This window comes from Acomys minous (genome assembly GCF_964271855.1).
Source record: "Acomys minous genome assembly, chromosome: 18".
NCBI classification, from domain to species: domain Eukaryota; kingdom Metazoa; phylum Chordata; class Mammalia; order Rodentia; family Muridae; genus Acomys; species Acomys minous.
The window spans coordinates 44,575,708-44,597,069 of record NC_140501.1 but is presented as its reverse complement, the minus strand read 5'-3'; the positions used below and the strand labels follow the sequence as shown (position 1 = coordinate 44,597,069).

At 38.6% G+C, this 21,362-nt stretch overlaps 1 protein-coding gene across 4 annotated transcripts in view; it reads left to right on the top strand.

Moving 5' to 3' along the window:
* The window catches only part of ZC3H13 (zinc finger CCCH-type containing 13), a 67,465-nt gene that overhangs the window by 8,441 nt on the left and 37,662 nt on the right, over positions 1 to 21,362 (top strand). For all 4 annotated transcript variants that reach the window (XM_084767443.1, XM_084767442.1, XM_084767441.1 and 1 more), the window contains exons 3-7: positions 385 to 494; positions 2,304 to 2,415; positions 16,689 to 16,797; positions 17,962 to 18,101; positions 18,681 to 18,838. In XM_084767443.1, coding sequence (XP_084623569.1) covers positions 385 to 494; positions 2,304 to 2,415; positions 16,689 to 16,797; positions 17,962 to 18,101; positions 18,681 to 18,838 — 629 coding nt within the window. The remainder of the gene's footprint in view (positions 1 to 384; positions 495 to 2,303; positions 2,416 to 16,688; positions 16,798 to 17,961; positions 18,102 to 18,680; positions 18,839 to 21,362) is intronic.

Sequence of the window (21,362 nt, the reverse complement as noted above, 5' to 3'; positions counted from 1 at the left end):
ATGTTTTTGGGGGGTGGGGTTCAAGACAAGGTTTCTCTGTGTAGCTTTGGCTATCCTAGACTCACTTTGTAGGCCAGGTTGGCCTCGACTCACAGCGATCCGCCTGCCTCTGCCTCCCGAGTGCTGGGATTAAAGGCGTGCGCCACCATGCCCAGCTAATATTTTTATTTGTTCTATATATAGTATATCTCAATCCTATTCATGCCCCATTCCAGTATCACCTCCTGCCCCACCCCACCCCGCCACACCTTCCTGTGGTTTCTCACTTCTTTATGGTGTTATTGGAGTAGCATATACTTAGCAGCCATTTGGGTTGCTCTGATTTGATTTCGCCCTGGTAGCTCCTTATCTTCAGACACTCACATGGTAATATCTGCCTCCTAGACACAGTGCCGTAACTGGCTGAAGACTGGCAGCTGCCTCTATGGGAACACATGTAGGTTCGTACATGGCCCATCACCTCGTGGGAAAGGTTACAGCAGCAATTACAGAAGGTAAATTGAGAACTCAAACATTTTCTATAGTATTGAAAACCAACTTTTGCAATTTAGTGTAAAAATGTGACATAGAGCTATATATTTGGGTCAGATTTTATGTTTTTGGATAGTCTTAGCAATCATAAGATTAGCAAGATCTGTTTGTTAATTCTAAAATTAATAAAACAAGACCTTAGCTTTAAAGTATACATGCTTACATGCGTTGATAATAGATCTTTTTCTCAATATGTATATTCAGATCAGTGTACACCTGTGGAGAGACTGAGCCAGGGCGAACAGCCCCTGAGAAACCCCTACCTTACACAGCCCCAGTTGTGTATTAAATTGGTACTTGAACAGAACTCGGAGGTGTGAGCATTCAGTTTTAGTAAAGATAGACTATTCAAAACACAGGAAGAATATTTGTTTGGTTTGGTTTGGTTCTGATTTTTTCAAGACAGGGTTTTTCTGTGCATCTTTGGCTGTCCTGGACTCACTTTGTAGACCAGTCTGGCCCTAAACTCAGAGATCCACCTGCCTCTGTCTCCCAGAGTGCTGGGATTACAGGCATGTGCCTGGATAGCAAGTAAAGTTTAAATGAGGTTTAATTTTAATTTTCTAAAGACATTTTAAACTTGTATCTTATACAAGTTTTGCTATAAAATCTACTTGTCAAACCTTTTAGGGCACTGTGTGAATATAAAAGTGTTTAGGGGCTGGAGTGATAGGTCAGCAGTTAAATATCCCTTACTGCTCTTCTAGAAGACCTGGGTCCAGTTCCCAGCCCCCATGTAGTGGCTAACAACCATGTGTAACTCCAGTCCCAGGTGATCCAATGTCCTTCTCTGGCCTCGGTACCAGTCGTGCACATGGTGCACAGACATACATGCAGACAAAATACCCACACACATAAAGCAAGCAAGCAAACAAATAACTAATTAATTTTTCAGTATGTGGAAAAACATTTCCTATGGAGAACATCATTTTGCCTTTGATAGAAACTTGGCTGAACTGAATTTGTACAACAAGGATCTTTGTAGTATTCTTTTTGTCCCCTTTCAATAATTTTTGTAATAATTTTTAAAGGTAACATACATAATGCCTTTTTCCAGAGATAATTTAATCAATAAACAAAGAATTTACCTAGTCCTAAAATTGTGTATGCTGATTGCTTTGTATACGTCATTAGTAGGAAAACTGAATATTAGCCATTGGGGATTTTTTTTAAAGAGTGGTGTGTGTGTGTGTGTGTGTGTGTGTGTGTGTTTTCAGAGGACAGCTTTTGGGAGTCTGTTCTTTCCTTCAGGCCTGAACAACCAATCACTTTTATCCACTGAGCCATCTTGATGGCTGCTGGCTCTCATTTTTAAGGTGCATGAGGTATTTTCTTAGTTGGTAGTGTGTCCAGCTACATACATAAGTGTGGATGGGAAAGCTTTCCCTCTGGAATAACTTTGCTACTTTATAACTTAACCTTTTTTCTTATTATCCCTCAACTACAGTCTGGCTGATGTATGTACATGGCAACAGGAAGTAACTCAAGCTGCCATGCACATATTGTTCTCTTCAGCTCATGCACCGTTTCTCCCTCATGTTACCAGTGCTTACCCCAGCACAGGCGTTAGTATGCATTTTGAATGGCATTGAGAGAAAACTTATAAGTAGTACTTATATTTTTAAATAGTACTATTTAAGCTGAAACAGTATTTTCAGAAATTTAGGTACTAAACACAAAAGAGTTATTATCAATCTTTATGAAGTATTTCTATTATTCTTAGAAAAACGTCATTTAAATACACGTTTTTGTTGTTTTCTTTTGTATCAAAGGTCACCAGAAAGACCTACGGGTGATCTCAGAGAAAGAATGAAGAATAAACGTCAGGATATGGATTCTGAGTCCCAGAAGCGGAACACGGAGGAGTCGTCCTCACCCGTTAGGGTAGGCGTACAACTTATAAAACCCACGTAAATAGCAGTCATTCATTTCATAAATTTGTTTTAAATATTAAGTTGTACGATAAATATATGGTAAGTCTCTAATTAGATGTCCTGTGTGAATAAATAACGGGCAGGGATTCCTGGAGAAAACTGTTCTTCTGTGTACTTGAAAGGGATTGGCCTGCTAAACTTGGTCAGGTGCACTTGAAAGGCTTTGACCTTCCTGGAACTCATGAGTGCCTAAATGTAGTATCTAGTTGTGCAGCCAGCCCTGCGTGCAGTTTCCATCCCTCTGTAAAGAAAGTCCATGTCGCCTGTCAGTCACTCACTGACCCTGAGCTCAGGGCAGGCATGAAATGGCTTCTTGATTAATAAGTTGTCCACCCTTTGTGCCTCTTTAAATGAAGCATACAAGGTATCGTCTCTTGTGACCAGCTTCCTTCACTATTATAAGATGCATAGTTTGTTTGTCTTCATTTTTCTCAAAGAGTATTCCACTAATTAGTATCTTGTGTTCTGTTTATTCACTAGTCATTGATGGATATTTGAGTTCTTTCCACTTGCCCTGTAATGTGAGTGAGAACATTTGTGTACAAGTCCTTGGTTACATATGAGGCCATTTTTCTTGGTTTTATCCTGGGGAACAGAAATGCTGAATACATGTTCTATTAGTTTCTTTTCTGTTGCTGTGACAAAATACCTGATGGAAACAACTTAAGGGGCAGTTTATTTTGGCTCTGAGTTTGAGCCAACCTCCTCCACAGTGGCAGGAATATAGGCAACTAACTGGTCACTTGCACCCGCAGCCAGCAGGCAGAGAACAGTGAGGGCTGTGCTCAGCTCCTTTCTTCTTCTTATTCAGTTCTAGACCCTAGCCCATAGGAAGGAGTCCCCACTTCAGCTAAGCAGCTTTGAGACTCTCTCATGAAAGTCCAGAGTTACGTCTCAGGAGATCCCAGAGCTTGTCACACTGAGGTCAGCATTAGCTGTCCAGTGTGTGTGCCGCCTTCACTTTTGAGGATCTGCTAGAGCAGTGGTTCTCAGCCTCCCTAATGCTGCAACCCTTTAATACAGTTCCTCATGCTGTGGTGATACTCCAGGCAACACATCATTTCATTGCTTCTTCATAACCGTAGCTTTGCTACTGTAATGAAGTGTAATGAAAATACATGATATGCAGGCTATCGATACACAACCCCCAGAAAGGACCATGACCTACAGGTTGAGAACCACAGCTTTAGACACTTCTGGCAGTATTCGAGCATCTTTTGGGGGTATCTAATATGTGAAAGGGTAGTTTGACGCTTAGGGGTCAGGATGGTTAAACCACTGTGCTTGACTGTCATTTAGAGGGTGTATTGTTTTTACTTCTTGACAGTAGGATATGAAGGTTCCAGTTTCTCCATATTCTTTTTCCAGCTCCTAATTTAATTGTGATTTTATTTGATAATAGCTGAGGAGGATGCCAAGCATTGTGCGCATACTCACTTGTTATTGGTGCATATTTGGAGATACTCTGCCCATTTTTAAAATTGGGCTGTCTTTATTATTAAGTTGTAAGAGTTCTTTATATTTTGAATACAAGTAAAATATATTCTTTGAAGTTTCAAGTTTTTCATTTTTTTTCTGGTTAGTAATGTGAAATAACTGTATATTTATATACCATCAGTTTTACCAGTGTTAATTGGTAATTGGTTAACTGTTAATGCAAATACAGGTAATTTTCTTGTAAGTTAAAAATAGCAAAAAATAAGATTTTGTTTTTACTCCTTTATTTTTATTCTAAAATAACTTAAAATTTAAGAAAAGTTATTAGAATAAGCATATACTTCCTGTTTCGTTCATATTTAAGGTGCCTAAAACACATTTTCTGCCATTCTGTGCATTATCATTACATGTTTAACATTTTTTTCAAGACTGGGGACAGTGTCTTACTTGGCTATGACTGACGTGGGCTCGGGCAGTCTTCTTGCCTCAGCACCAGATGTAGCTGTCGGCACAGTGTGAGCATCCAATGTAGCTGTCGGCACAGTGTGAGCATGCGTGCGGGTGGGCTTCTTCCTCTGTCACCTTCCACTGTATTTAAAAAACAACAAAATGAAAAACACTTTGAGAATTGTCTGCGAATTTCAACATATATGTAGTATATTTTAGTCAGATCCCCTCCACCAGCTCCTCTTCTGTATCTGCCTGGCCTTCCACATAACCGTTCCCTCCTAACTTCCTGTGCTCCTTTTCTAGCCCTACTCTGTCCTGGCGTCTCTCACTGCACCCAAGCTCACCATTTTAGCTTGACTGGCTGCCCATTGGTCCCCTGGGATCCCTCTCTCTCAGGTCTCTCCAGTACTGGGTTGCAGACATGTGCCGCGATGCCCAGTATTCCATGGGTGCTGGAGACACTCCCTGAAACAGCAGCGGCAAGCACTGCCTCAGCCGTCTTTCCAGCCCCTTGTCTTCACTTTCTTGATCATGTTCTTTAAAACTGAAACGTTTTGGATTTTTATGAAATTTAGCTTACCTGTTATTTCTTTTTATAATATTTTTTTTCAAGATAGGGTTTCTCTGTGTAATAGCCCTGGTTGTCCAGGCTTGTAGACCAGGCTGTCCTTGAACTCACAGAGGTCCATGTGTCTCTGCCTCCCAAGTGCTGGGATTAAAGGTGCATCACCACACAGGCTCCTTTAAAATTTTTATTGTTGCTTACTCTTTGGGCGTCATTTGAAAAGCTTTTATAATGCAGGGTCATAAAGATTTATGACTGTTTTATGTATGTCATATAAAATATAGATACTATCAATACTAAAATGTCCTAAAATATTAAAGAAATAGCTTACTTTCTTTCAGGAAGGAGAATTTGAATACCCCCAAAAGATGCTCCAAGAAGTATCTTAAGCTGTGGTTCTCAACCTGTGGGTCACGACCCCTTTTGAGGGTTGCATATAAGATAGCCTGCATATCATGTATTTTCATTATGCTTCATAACAGTGGCAAAATTACAGTTATGAAGTAGCAATGAAATCATTTTATGATTGGAAAATCACCACAGCATGAGGAAGTGTATATGATAAGGTGTCGGAAATGTAAGCAGAGTGCATGTGGACAAAGTATAAACAACTCTGTGCAGAACCAGAGAGCATGGCACAGGGACAAAAAAGGGAGAGAAAAGTAATGCAGTCAACCATGGCGAGTTGTTAAGGACTAATGTGCTTGAGGAACTGTGGTGCCGTGTGTCTCCTGCTGTAGTCTGAGTATAGGATAAGGGCTGAGTAGGCACTGTTCAGTTCACTTAAGCAAAACACCATCTGATGTGCAGCCTCAGTTGGGAAAGCTTGGTGGCCTTGGCTCTGGCTCAGTCTCAATTGAAATGTGCTGTCAGTATAAAATATGTACTGAGCTTCAGATATTCAGCATGGGAGTAAATAAATGTCAGTTTTTATGGGATTACATATTGAAATGACAGATTTGGTTGCGTGAGTCAAATGAAATATATTAGCATTTCTTCTTATTTTTCTTTCTCATGTGACAGTGAAGAACTTTGTGCACTCGCATGTTTTTGTTAGAGAGGGAAGCCTTCTTAATCTGAACTGAATGTAATACAGTTGACCTAGCTCAAGTAAGTAGGGAGTTAGTACTTCAACGAATCTACAGAACCTTTCCAATATAGTAATTGTATTATGTTTTATTCTCTAACAGGCTTGTTATTTTTCAGAATTTGAACATAGCAAATAAATTAGCATTGAGAGCAGAATTGACACCAGAATATAGCCAGTGAGAATATTTAAGCATTTGTCAATGATAAAGGTATAAATGTGTCCTAGGAACTGTCTCTCTAGAGCAGCTGTGTCGGGTAGGTAGTTCATCAGAATGAGAAAGTGTCTGTTAGAGTTTAGAGACCCGCTATGGGTGGTTTACATAGAGCCTTTCCTCAGGACAGATGGGCTAGAGAGCAGTGGTCTAGCTTTACTGCTGTATATTGATGGTTTCCTTTAGTGTCTGTTGTGGTGAAATAGTTGTAGGGTTTGTCATTTGAATTTGTCTTATGTTTTGTGTGTGGGGTTTCTTGGTTGTTCTTGATAGGCTCTGATACTGACACCTCACATTCCTCAACTCCTCAGATGCCACCATGTCCAACTTTGATGTTGGTTTAAATGTTAATTAATTCAGCTGCTTCAATCTGTCAATTTTATGAACATTTCTTGTTCGTACAATGAACACTTAGAGCTGTTTTTTGAAACTTGCTTTAAACTTCTGCTCTCAACCTGATTACTTATCTTCAGATAGGGAATCTGCTTTAGACTTAATACTATCATGGGCCAGTTTAATTTGGCTATTATTTAAATTACTTTTTCAGATTTTCCTTTGAAGGTGGAGCTCAAAGTGACTGGCCAACGTCTAGCTTATTTCCGGTGTGTTATTCTGATGTCACACACATGCTACACTAGATCTTTTCCTATTCTTAGTTGCCAAATTCTGTCCTATTATGAATCAAAACTATGTTTCTAGTGTGTGCATTGTGCCTGGGAAAGGTTCCTTCCAGAATTCCCTTCACTACGAATTTGTTTTACAGTCTCCTCCATAACTGTCTTCATACTCCCACCCCTGCCATGTGCTTTGTTCCTTTTCTATCTACATCTTGATATCTCTGACTAGATGAAGAAAGACTGACTGTGGCTAGAGAGGGGGTGGTCCAGAGCTGCTACAGTAGGCAGGACTTTTGCAGTGAAAGGCTTTGAGGTAGGTTATCAGTAACTAACCATATCCTGAGCAAGCCCGTGACCTTGCTTTAAATCTGTAAGCACAAGTTACGGTAAAAACCAAGTGGGGAAGTACTAGTAAGAATTCTTTAGAAAAAGTAAAACTGTAAGTGCAAAATAGAAAGAGTGAGAAAGCACTAAGTTAACAGTTTAGGAAGCTGATTGCTGTTGGGGGTAAATTATCAAATGAGTGTTTACTGAAAAGGAAAAGATATAAAAAAGAGGTTAGGTAACAGAAGTGCAGGCAGAGATGTAAACATGTCATCTGGTAGAAATTCGTATAGCAGACAGTACCGGGTTAGGGTTATTAGGGTTAGGATGATATTATTTTCATCATAAGTAGTTTTCTTTCATAAGGGAACCCACAGGCTTACCTGCTGCCATGCGTTTGCTGTGCAGGTGAATCCTGTCCAGATTCAGAAAGGTCAAGAATGGATATCTTGTCTCTTCTTGATGTGTGAACCTTAGCAAAGGACGAGAGAACATGGGTTGGAATCATCTGAAGGCTTAGCTATTTGCACGTCTCAAAGTTGAGAATAGTCATTTGGAAGCCTCAGGTCGCCATGTGGGGCTGTTTATGTGAATAGCTTGGGCTTCTTCTCAATGGCTGATGCCAAGGGTTGGTAAATGTCACACGCATGCACGTGCATACACACACACACACACACACACACACACACACACACAGAGAGAGAGAGAGAGAGAGAGAGAGAGAGAGAGAGAGAGAGAGAGAGAGAGAGAGAGAGAGACAGCCCTGCATAACGAAGAAGAATAAGTGTGAATGTGGCTTGGTTCCTGTTACTATAAAATGGTATCAGAAATCAAAATCTGGGTAGTTGGATATCTCAGTTAACAGATTACAAAAATATGAGTTATGCCAATTTATATTACTTCTAGTGACCTCCTGTGTGTATGTTGAGCTAACTCTGAGTTCTTGCTGATTTCTTCAATTTTAATCTACCACCATCTCTATATTGGACACAGAAGTCTTTTTTTTTTAAATATTACTTTATTGAGATACAATTTGCAAACAGTAGAATACATCTTTTCTAAACATATAGTCTGATTCTTGACACATGTACATATTACATGTACATATTGCTCTTAGCAAAGTATTACACTACCATCAAGGTGCAAAATATTTCTGTCAATACAAGACTGCTCTAAACTCAGTCTTGAAGTGTTCAGATTTGTCATTTGATTGGAATCCTGTAGTATATTTCCCTGTCTTGATTTTGTGTAGTTAGTTAATTAATTAATACTTTAAAGTTTCAACCACATTGTTGTATCCTTATATTACTCCTCTTCTTGCTTAGTAATCTGTGATAGAGCAGAATTTGTTCATGTAATAGTTGATGGACATCAGGTTTCAGTTATTTAAATAGAACTTAGGAGTGAGGGTTTAAGACAGTACCTAGCCAGGCCAGCATTGGTGGTTGTAATCGTATTTGTTGAGGGTTAAAGATGTTGTACATCTTTTAATTTTTTTTTTTATTTCTCTCTCTCTCTCTCTCTCTCTCTCTCTCTCTCTCTCTCTCTCTCTGGCACCCACCCTCCCATACCTTTTATTGGCTCTTTGCTTTTGTTGGTGTATTTTCTTCATGAACTGGGGTCTTTGTTTTATTACATATTTGTAATTCTTAGATTCTGGATATCAGTCCTTTGTGAGGTGTATATATTGTGAATGTGTTTTCCCAGTGTGCAGCTCTCCTTGTCATGTATCTTGTATTGTTTTAACTCCTACATCCTCAATAGTTTCTGGTAGTTCCTTCATTTTGCTTTTAAAGTAATATGTCCAGCACATTATACATTTTCCTTTCTGCATTTTGACATCATCCAGAAGTCCTGGTCTCTCTTATTGGTATATCAAGACACTGTATGCTTAGAGGCTTACTACTGTTAGATTAGTCATGGTTTGTTTGTTTGCTTATTATGTATACAGTGTTCTGCCTGCAGGCCAGAAGATCTCATTATAGGTGGTTGTGAGCCACCATGTGGGTGCTGGGAATTGAACTCAGGACCTTTGGAAAAACAGCCAGTGCTCTTACTTAACCTTTGAGCCATCTCTCCAGCCCTAGTCATGATTTTTAAGGCCTTTTACTAAACATGATCAGGAAATATGTATTTTTTCTTAAAAACAAACAAGTTCTAATCATTCAAATTTAAGATTTCAGAGCTTTCACAGTTGTATTGCTTTCTTATGCAGAAAATTCTAGTCATCTTTATATTATTACACATATTTAGTGATTTCACAGTAACAATTAACAATATTATTACTAGCAAGGTGTTAGAGTTCCCGTGTAAAATGTCCTGTACGGGCTCGTGTGTTTTTGACTACTTGGTCCTCAGCTGAAGGCAGTTTTGGTGGGTTGTTGGGCTGTTTGGCTTTTTGATGTTGAAACCCAACATTTACAAAGTTCATTCCAGAACTATGCAGTTGAATTACAAAATAAACAAGCAAAAAATTTCTTACAATTTTTTTGTTGTTGTTTTGGTTTTTTTTGTTTGTTTTTTGAGACAGGGTTTCTCTGTGTAGTCTTGGCTGTCCTAGGACTCACTTTGGCCTCGAACCCACAGTGATCCGCCTGTCTTTGTCTCCCAAGCGCTGGGATTAAAGGAGTGCGCCACCATGCCTGGCCCACAATGTTTTAATTAAGTTTATTTTTAGGGGAGCTAGAGGACTGTTTTTGAATAGCCCAGGCTACACTTGAACCTTGCTCCCCCAGCCTTAAGCACTGTTGCAATTAAGAGCATGCGCTTGTGTCACTCCTCAGCCCTGTTTACTGTGATTTTGTGTTGCTTTGCTTTCCTAGCTCTCTTTGGGCTCTTGTATCTGCAAAGTTAGAGGGAGCTGAACTGTAGAGGTTCGTGGGAGGAAGTGGGTCACTGAGGGTATGTCTTGTGGGTTCTAGCACATCCCTGCTTCCTGTCTGGTTTCTGCTTCCTCATCTGTTTCTGGATGGCTTCCTGTCTGCTTTCTGCTTCCGTATCTGTTCTCAGATTCCTGTTTCTTCTTTGCCACTGTGAGCTGTTACCTCAAACTGTGAACCAAAGTAAAGTTCTCCAGTGTTTAGTTGGTTTTTGTTTGGTCTTTTGTCATAGAAATGAGAGAATAACTAATGCATAGGTTATTGAAAAGTTAAATTTCATTCTAGTTCTTAGGATACACCTTGTTTGGGATATATCTGCTAAATCTGGCCATTAGGGATTTCACTAGTTACTGTTTTTTCATCATCAAATTAAGACGTGCATGAATTAGTCTGTACCATTCTAATTGACATACTGGGATTTATTTTTTAATTTTGTGAACATACAAAATATGTGGTTTCAAAACAGTTTACATTTTAAAACCCTGGCTTCTATTCCATCTTTTGATTGCTCTGCCTTGTTCCTCATAGATCATATTTATTTTCCCTTCTGCTTTTATCTGTATACATGTACACTTGTGTATGTGCACATGTTAAAATCATGTTGATAGACTTGCACATATATGCGCATGATTTTTTGGTGTAGTGTTCCTCATATATAAAAGTTGACCTTATATTTCACTTGACTTTTTAAACTTTTTTCCCCATAAATCATCATTCCATAACTATATATATTGAGAGACTTCTTAGGCTTTTTTGTAGTTAATGTGGTGTTTGGTTGTTTGACTATACCATGCATTATTCAACCAGTCTTCTGTGCATGGGGATTTAGGTTATTTCCACGTTGCTCTTGCTGTAGAGCTATAGTGAATGACTGTGTGCTGTCTTAAAAGTATGTCTTAAAGCAAGGAATATCGCAAGAAGTAGTACTGCTGTGCCGGAGGGTCATGGCCAGGGCGGCTAAGCAGCCTCGGATTGTTGCTGCTGTGTTTAGTGCCTGTTTGTTTTCCTTTGCGTCTTTGTTGTGTATTGCCATAATTGCTTTTCCAGTAAGAAAGGGAAATTGACGGTATGTCAGTTTAGTTTTCATTTATATTCCTCTTACAAAGTTTAAGCATCCATATGTATCTTGTTTTGTTTTGTTTTGAGACAGGGTTTCTCTGTATAGCCCTGGCTGTCCTAGACTCATTTGTAGACTAGGCTGGCCTCGAACTCACAGTGATCTGCCTGCCTCTGCCTCCCGAGTGCTGGGATTAAAGGTGTGCACCGCCATGCCCAGCTATTCATATGTATCTTAAGTGTGAACTCTTGCTGTCTCTTCTGTCACCCCTACCACTTGTTGGTCTCTTCTCTATTTTTCAGTCACCACATTTTATGGATAAAAAGTGGATATGACTTATCTGAAAATGTTGGAGTCCACAAGTGTTTCAAATATTAGGTGTTTTTTTTTTCAGACTTTAGGATGTTTACTTATACATAGTAAGCTATCTTGAGAATGGCATTGTATTTTATGTAATGTGTACATGAAGCCTTAGGATAATTCGCTGGTTGTGTGCACCTGTTTTTAGTGGAACCTTAAATGAGGACAGCTGTGGGTTCCTACATGGCCTGTGCTGGGCCTCAGAAGCTCAGATTAGGGGTATTACAGATGCTGGAGTTTTGAATTAGGGATGCTTACCTGAAATAACACTTTGTTTATGATATCAAGTATGATAATTTTCATTTCTCTTTTCAATAATACCTCTGCTTTATTTCCTGTCTTGAGCTTTTACCTTGCCTCCCTTAATGTAATAACCCCTTCCTTCCCTCCGTTTGGTTTTGGTCAGGGTTTTATTGCAGCAACAGCAAGCTATCAAGAATAGCGTGCGTATAGAGAGGAGGGGAGAGCTGCAGAAATGTGAGGGTCGTGAAATGTAAATCTGTGATAAAGCTGTCTCTGGCTTTTGGTCTGGTAGAAAAAGGTACTGAAAGGATTTGTAATGTTCACCTAGTGTTAGCCTGTGGAAGAATGCTAGATCTGTTTTGCATAATTCCAGAGCTTAGAACTAGTCTTCATCAATAGAATCTGGAGAGATAAAGATTAAGAATGAATTGTCTGATAATTAGAGCTCCCTGGCGATGAGAGTGGAAGGACATGAAGTAGGGAGCTGCCACAGGAGATCTTGGGAGCTAGTTTTTCCCCTGCTAAAATTCCTACTAAAGGACTTATATAATTATACAGTGTTATTAGACATTTCTTCTCTAAAGTTAGAATTGGGTTATATATTCCTTACAAAGGCATAACATTTTATTTGGCTACTTATTCTTTTTTAATCTTGGTTTTCAATTATTAGCCTCAATATTCTTTACTTCAAATTCTTTATAATGTCTCCTTACTATGTAAGATAAGACTTCTGGTGAACATTCAGGAAGAGTGAATATAATTTAAAACTCCACAAACATTGGATCTCTCATGTAGACGAAACTAAAATGTTTTCGCAAGTTAGGCATGGACTTACTAGGCATTACAACTTGGTCTTAATTGAAATGATCCAGTTGTAAATCTTACTCAGTTGATAAACTCTTAGGCTTTAGTATAAAAATATTAGTGTGTTTGACCATAGGCGATATGGTTACTTAATATGATTTGAAATTTTTATTATTTATTATTCTTTGAGAATTTCATGTTCATCTACTCCCCTCTGCCAACTCCCAGCCCCACCCCACCCCAGCTGACTTCCCCAGCCACTCCACTTCCCACGGTCTCGTTCTTACTCTCTCCTTCCCCACACTCTCGTTGTCTCTGTCTTAAACCCATCCAGCTTGTGTTTGATGTGGGCCTTGCCCTGGAATGCTGTTGCTGCATCAGAGTCCCACCATTAAAAGAAACTGGCTTGCTCCTCCCATCAGCAACCAAATGCCAATAGTTCGTCAGCTAAGGCTAGGACTTCATGCCCCTACTCCATGATGGGATTTTGTCTGGACTGAGTTTGTGCAGGTCTTGTGCATTCTGTGGAATTGTTCCTATGGGCACCTGTCCTGTTGTGTCCAGAAAACACTGTTTTAGTGAAGCCAGCCACCACCTCTGGCTCTTACAGTTTTTACCCTGTTGTAAAGGTCCCTCAGCCTTGAGAGAGAGGAGAGGAGACATATAGATAACCCATTTAGAGCAGAGCACTTCGAAGTCTGTTATTTTCTGTGCTCAGACCAGTTGTGGGTTTCTGTTAATTGCCATGTAGTGCAAGAAGAAGCTTCTCTGTGGGGTTTAGAAATGCACAGATCTGTGTGTGTAGCAATAAGTCATTAGTTATTTTAATGCTGTATTCACTTAGCAGAATAATAGTAGTAGATTCCCCCCTAGGGCATATGACCTATCTAGCTGCAGGTTATTGGCCTCATTGATAGTCCCAGGTGTGGGTTCCATCTCGTGGAGTGGGCCATAAGTCTAGTAGGAAAGTAGTTGGTTACTCCTATAGCGTTCTTGTCACTGTTGCACTAGTAGGCATATTTTTCTAGGCAAGTTGTTATTGTAGCCTAGATAGTGTACAGCTGGGTGAGACTGATGATTACTTTTTTCCTCCCGTAAGGCATACAGCATCTTCCAGCACTATGAAAGCTAATCCTTGGTGTTGAACCTTTCAGTTTAGTCCCAGCCAGATTTCTTCATGTTCTGTGACTCAGGTGTGCAGTGTCTCTAGCAAAAGTATGTTACTATCAAGTTCTGATCAGGCTAACAATAACAATAGCAATAGCTTTCACAGTTTTAAAAATTCTAAGTAATCCAGTCTTAAGTGTTTGGCCTAAAATACTATGGTTGCTTAACAGTATTCCAGTGAGTGTGTTCTGGGATGGTTAACTTTAGAATACACAATAAAATAAGTAAAGGAAGAAGGTTATCCTTCTGATTGATTAGTATATTTGAGATTAAAAGATACCAAACCATTCTGTTGAGGAAATTCAGGAAGCTGAAAGAAGACTGTGCTACCAATATGATAAAGGAGTGATGTGCATAACAAGTTGAGACAATGGGGAAATAGGGTACTCTTACTGTCTTAGATAGGGTTACTACCTCTATGATGAAGCATCATTACCAAAAAGCAACTTGGGGAGAGAGGGTTTACTTGAATTACATATCCCGAGTGACAGTCCATTAAGGGAAGCCAAAGAAGGAGCTCAGACAGGGCAGGAACCTGGAGGCGGGAGCTGATGCAGAGGCCATGAGGGATGCCGCTTACTGGCTTGCTTCCCATGGCCTGCTCAGCCTGCTTTGTTTTAGAACCCAGGACCACCAGCCCAAGGGTGGCCCCACCCACAGTGAGCTGGGCCCTCTTTTGTCAACCACTGGTTAAGAAAATGCCTTGCAGGCTTGCTTGCAGCCTGATCTTATAGAGGCATTTTCTCATTGAGGCCCCTCCCCTCAGATGCCTCTAATTTGTGTCAAGGTGACACAGAGCTGGCTAGCATACTTGTAAATGAGCTAAAGCCTTAAGTGCTATCAAGATAATTTCCGGTATTATGATTTTAAGTGGGTCAGCTGCTGTATATTAGGAAAAGACATAATCTTCTAACTTGAATTCTACCCCATGTTGAAGCGTGATTGCACACTGTGTGATAGTAGAGGTTCTGTGTGATCTCTGGGTAGAGTCAGAGTTGCACTGAAAAGCATGGGCAGCTCAAGATTAGACAGCTTTAAGCCTGTACGTATGAACTATTTGTATAACTGGTGAACTGGACTGATGATTGTATGTCCAGTTCATAGTGGGCTCTGGATAGTCTGTTGCATACAGATAAAGGTTATCCTGTGTGTTTTGCTCTGGCAGCTCTGAAACCCTTGTTATTTACATTAGCAGCTGGGTTTTGTGTGGTATCTTAAAAGGCTACATGTTATATTCAGTAATTTGGAGGTAATTTCTTGTAAAATAGTTTTTAGCATGGGTGTGTGCTGTGTAGTCTTTTTGAGTTTAGTTCACAGAGTATTCAGAAGTTGCTTTGGACATAGGGGAGTTTTTCATTGGTGTTCTGCAGCCTGTAGCTTGTCCTTTATGACTTTGTGGGTTCTTCTTTCCTCCACCCTTCTCCACCTTTTTCTTCTCCCCTTTCAACCCCTCAGAGAAAAAAGGATAGAGAGGAAAGGAAAGAGATTCCTGAATAAAGTCAGGGGCCAGAAAGGGGCCAACAACTACTTCCTGCTGATTATGGGAGTCAGGTTCCTTGGCTCCAAGTTTGATCTTCACAATCAGGATATCTTGTTTCTTCTTTGTACTCGGCTACTTAACAAACCAAGACCAACAGCAGCCAGCAGCCAGCAGCCAGCCAACAACCCATCACTGCTTCTCGGGGCCCTAGCATTTATATGCCTCTGAGAAGTCCCCGGAGTTCCAAACATCACACAATTGCAGAAACTATCTGCAGTTGGCAAAAATCACAGCTCTGCTAGAACACGAGGCAAATCATAGTCACCTGCTGTGAAGCAGCCCCATATTTCCATGTCTGGGATTAAAACAAAAATATATTCTTACATTATTTGGCTTTTTAAGGAAATCAAAATTCCAAAATTCCCACTACAGCAGCCTGCACTTTATGCCACAGTACTTGTCTTCCTCTCCTTCCCTTTGCCACTGACAAGCACTCATTTTTTTATTTCTTGGTCTTTTGTAAATTTTCCATAATAGGTTTTGTTCTCGGTCTCTTGTCAGCCAGTGTTACCTAGCAAGCAAACTCATAATGTAATTCTGGAATTAATGTTTATAAATTAAATCTAAATATGTAAAATTTAGAGAGATTCTTTAAAAAGAAAAATTTAAAGAACAATTAATTTGTATTTCAAGCAACTGAGTTTTGTGACCGGAAGTACTCAGAAGTTTGAGCATTTAATCTGACATTCATAGTATTTAGATTATGTCTAAAAGTGGTAAGTTCAGTGTGAGGGGCTTTGATTATTTTCTCACCACCTAGTAAAATGTGGTTTGGAATCTTCTAAAACAAGGTATTCCATTGAATTACTGAATTAATTTATAAATTGAATTACTGTTTTCCAGTTTTGAGTATAGGTTACTATTAGCTTTGGAGTAACATCTAAGCCCTAGTATTTCATAGTAGTTTAGCTACAGTATTAAGGATTAATACGTTAATTGTGTTAAATAACATTTACTTTAACCAAAATAGTTTTTTATAGTCTTTTTAAAAAAGCTTTTATAATACTATTCAAATGACTTTGAATGCATTCTTTGGTGTCTAGGGAAATAGCTGTTCTCTTAGGGCATGAGTTTTAGATGGTTATTTGTAGAGTTTGCTCAGTGGTTTAGCCTTTCAAAGTTGGATTTTATGTATGGTCACTTAGCTAATTTTTCTCTTATACTGTATCCATTTAAAACTGGTTTTTACCCAGTGGATTTTTTACATAGAAGCTTAGTGTGGAGTAGAACATTGAAGTATTGGGTTATGTTGCACTTTTTAAAACAGCTGAGCTGCTTTTTACATTTATCATAGTACTGTTCTTTAGTAAATAAATACTCTCATGCGGCTGCCCTACAACTTGCAGGTAAATGGCCCTGACATGTCTTCCTCCCCCAGAAGCAAAGCTGAGTGAAATGGAAATACTGTGTACACAGTAATGAGCTCACAGTGCCTTAGACATATGCTAACCTGAATGTGTGTATATATGTACTTTTTAGAAAGAATCTTCAAGAGGGAGACATAGAGACAAGGAAGACATAAAAATTGTTAAGGAGAGAACTCCAGAAAGTGAAGAAGAAAATGTAGAGTGGGAAACGAACAGAGATGGTGAGTTTGGAAACCCTTGCTGAGCTGATAGAGCCTTGAGTGCTCCCTGGCCTGTTGTGCATATTGAGACTCCTTTCAACTGTGGTCTTCATGAGGCTGCAGAGTTACTGTCTTGTAGGCGACTAATTAGTTACTATATTGAAGGAGTTATTTAATTCCCTTTTATTCTATGTAAGAGGTCTTTCTCTTACTATATAAAGTCAATATACTCCATTGAGTTTGAAGCCTGCTTTCCTTCTTTCTCACCAGTTTAGTGCATTTATTATTCCATGTTCTTTGGTTTTCTTATATGTACTAGGAGTATGTGTGTTGGGGCGGCGGGGGTGGGGGGGGTCTCCAGTCGTTGGAACTATTTGGGAAGGATTAGGAAGTGTGGCTTTGTTGCATGTCACTAGGAGTAGGCTTTGAGATTTCAAAAGTCCATGCCATTCCCTTTGTCCGTCTGTCTGTTCTGAAGTGACCCCCTCCTGCTTATGGATAAGGATGTAAACTCTCAGCTCCTGCTCCAATGCCTGCCTGACGTCGTGTTCCCTCTCCTATGATTGTTGTGGGTCTTCCATTCATTAGTCATTTCTAGTTCTTAGGCATTACCTACTTAGAATGGCGTTAGCTTCTAACCAGATTATCTTCTGATATATCTGTGATATTCATTACATGTTTATATGGTATCTTTACTAATGATTACATATGTCAAGTATTTTCTGGTGTAACTTCTACCTTTAATTTCTTCATTTAGTTATAAAAACATTTTTAACTTTTATGTATTCAAATCTTTGTGGCTTTGGGGTTTTATGCTTTATTTTATGACAATGAACCTGCCTATAAGATTACCAATATACTTTCATATATTTTCCTCTTATAATGATTTCTTTAAAAAATGTTGTTTTACACGATGAACAAATAAGGGAACAACCATCATGGGGGAGGGAACATGGTAGCTGTTAGAAACCTCTTGTAATGAAACCCAAGAATGTGATAACCCTGACACTTTAAAAAATCTAGTAACTTATTATTAGATTTTCAAAAAGAATTCAGTTCTTCACAGAAATATTATTCTAATGAAAGTATACATGTTGAAATTTCCATAAATACTAGCTGGAAAGTTTGAGTCTCTGTACATAATTATAATAATGTCTAACAAATAATGGAATTTGTATTTTAAAGATTCTGACAATGGAGATATTAATTATGATTATGTTCATGAGTTATCTTTGGAAATGAAGCGTCAGAAAATACAGAGAGAATTAATGAAGTTGGAACAAGAAAACATGGATAAGAGAGAAGAAATTATCATCCAAAAGGAGGTGTGTATATTGAAGTGAATGTGATATTAATGTAGACATGGATATTGATCACATAAATGAGCTCCATGCTGTGTCCTAGCTCCTGCTTGGGTGGTGATAAGTTGGTCAGCTCCCCACATATCAGCTGTACCATAAAAGATTAATCATTTAATCTTTACATGACTTTTAAGTTAAAGGGTTTTTGCTGTTGAACCAAACTGACACTCCATTGCCTGTACCAATCAGCCTGATACAAAATGGAGATTCTACCCATATCAGGCCTGTGATATTTCTAGATTGCCCTGTCTACTTTTTCTAAGGTATGGAAATAGAATTCACTTTGAAATAATTTCTGATTTTCCTGAGGAAAATTTGAAAACTTTTAACTTTAAAGTGCTTTCTTAGTATCTGTATATGTTAGGGCAGTTTAGTTAACATGAGTTATAAGCATGAGTTGTGGAGGTAGTAGACTTGGTTGTCAGTGGGGGGACTGCTCTGTCTTTTAATTTTTTCTCAGTTTTTCCCCCTGTAACTGTTTTAAGGTACGTGCTTTTTGTGTTTCATGAGATTCTGAATTGACTTACCAAATTACTTTGACAGGTTTCCCCAGAAGTGGTTAGATCAAAATTGTCTCCATCACCCTCTCTGAGAAAGTCCAGTAAATCACCAAAGCGAAAGTCCAGCCCCAAGCCATCTTCAGCTGGCAAGAAAGAGCGGAAGGCTGCTGTGGTAGCTTCTCCACTGTTGGACCAGCAGAGGTCAGCAGGGTGATCTCAGCCACAGAACTGCTTACTTAACTTGGTTGTAGAAAGTGATTCTGATACCATCGTCTAACCTCTTTCCTTCTTAGAGTTAAAGTTATAGAGACAGTGAACAAATATCCCTGTCACATCCACACACTAGAGTTTTCTAACTCTGGGGTTTTGTGTCGTATGTATGCCTATGGAGTTTTTTGGTTTTGTTTGTTTGGTTTGGTTTTTTTTATTTGTTTGGTTTTTCAAGACAGGGTTTCTTGGGTAGCCCTGGCTGTCCTGGACTCACAGGTTGCCTCAGACTCACAAAGATCCACCTGCCTCTGCCTCCTAAGTGCTGGGATTACAGGGGTGTGACTCTATGCCCAGCTGATTTTTTAAAAAAATACTTTAGCCAGTGTATATCATTTTTACAAAATAAGTACTATTTTTATGTATTGAATTGGAACATAAATATACCCTGCAACTTTTTTTGTTCAGGTAGATTTTTTTCTTAACATTTTAAACATGTTTAGTATTTATACTACATATTTTCAGTTTTTAAGCATTATATACAGGGAGTGTTCTACTTAATACTTTGCTTATATGTCAGGTTATTAGATGTTTTAAAGTCTCTACCCAGCAATATGTGTATTGACTAGAATTAGAGTCATCAGCTAAAGAAATAAAAATAGAAATAATGAAATGGAATTGCATTAAGGAACATCAGGTACAAGACAGGAGGCATTTAAATATCCCTCTACTATGTAAGTTTGAATTAAGATACATATACTTATTTTTTAACTAAAAACATACCCTCATGTTGATTATTTGGCAAATCCTGTTTAGTTGAATCTACAGTAAAAGCCCATGTTATCTCCTGGTTTCAGGTCACAACTCAGACTCCACTTACGGTATTTGCCTATGTAATGTGGTGTCCTCCTCTGAACAAGCATACCTCAGCCCATCCTCTTTGTAGATGCTGTAAAAGAAATCTAAAAAGAACAATTCTCATTAATTTTTATACTGTTGAAAAACTTTTTTCTTCTTAAAATGAAACTCAGATTCCTTAAGAATGATATTTATGTTTTGACCTTTCCTGTCTTGTCAATATATTTTTATTTAATTCTGTCCCATCTGCCTAATTTCTATATTCAATCCTACAGGCTCTAGCTTAAATTCTAAATTTTCTGTTAGGTTTCCCCATTTTTCCTTATTCTACATAATATATTCCCCTATCAGAATCTGTGTAGATTCCTTGCGTCCTAATTGCTGTCTGCCTTATATTTTAAGGGTGGCATGTGTGTTTTACAATCTTTATTAAATTTAAGCTTGAAAATTGAAACCTTGATTGTTCATTGTTCCATCTTCCCACAGCTCCTCCAACAAATGCTCTTGAGTCCTCTCTTTGTTCCTGGGGATTGAGAGGTGTTATGAAGGGTGTGAAGGAGGGAGTGAGCTGTCCTGCCTTGCTCTTTTCTTGCCTCACTAGGAGTTATATAGCTTGCCCTCAGCTTATCCATTTGTCCAACAAATTATGTTACCCAAACAGCCCTTATTTTCTTACTTTTCTGTCTATGCATTCTTTGACATTTATTCTCTTCATAGAATTTTTAAATAACTACTTAGATATAAAGTGTTAATTTTAATCTGTTTTTAATATATTTTACCATTTTATTTATTATTAGCTCATCCTTTGATTTATTGATTTGGATTTTATCACTTTGATTTAATTGATCTGTTTCATAAATTCCAGTATGTTTTGTACCTTAAGATGTGCCTTTAAAAATAGAGAGAGAAGGTCCTGTAAAACATTATTTATTTTGTTTTTTAATTCAGACAGTCTTACATAGCTCAGGCTCGTCTCTAAAGCATTCTGGAACTGATAGCAGGTCTGATCTCTACTTCCCAAGTATGGGGATTACAGGGATGTGTACTAACACACTTTGTGCAAGTATAGTGTTTATTTTTAATATTTATTATTGTGTATGAGATGGTGGGTGTGCTCATACCACAGCACACCGTATGTGGAGGTCAGAGGACAGCTTCTGACTTCTAGTAGTCTTTGTCTCCTTCCATCAATCATATGGGCCCCCAGGGTCAAACTCAGGTCAAGTACTTTTACCTGCTGAGTTACCTTGTCAATCTTTGTGCAGCATTACATTGCATTGAATCTGTTAGATGTGGTGTGTGTGTGTGTGTGTTTTGCTGGCAGTTAATGAGGGCCTTGAGCATTAGGTAATCATTGTATCACTGAGCTACATCTGTAACCTGAAGGAAACCTACTTTAATTTCATTGCTGAATCATATTATAAATTGTTGGGAGACATTAAACTCAAGGATTGGAATTTCTGTTAAAATTGAGTAGGCTATTTCAACCATTGCAGTCAATCAAACTGAATGACAGACACACAGACTCCTTGGTCTTTCTAAGTTAGCATACTGAAAAGATGTAATTAGGCAAATTAAATCAGCCTTTTCTTTGATATTCATTGTAAGATCTAGTATGACAAATATCTGGAGATGTGTATTATAATGATTTATAATCACA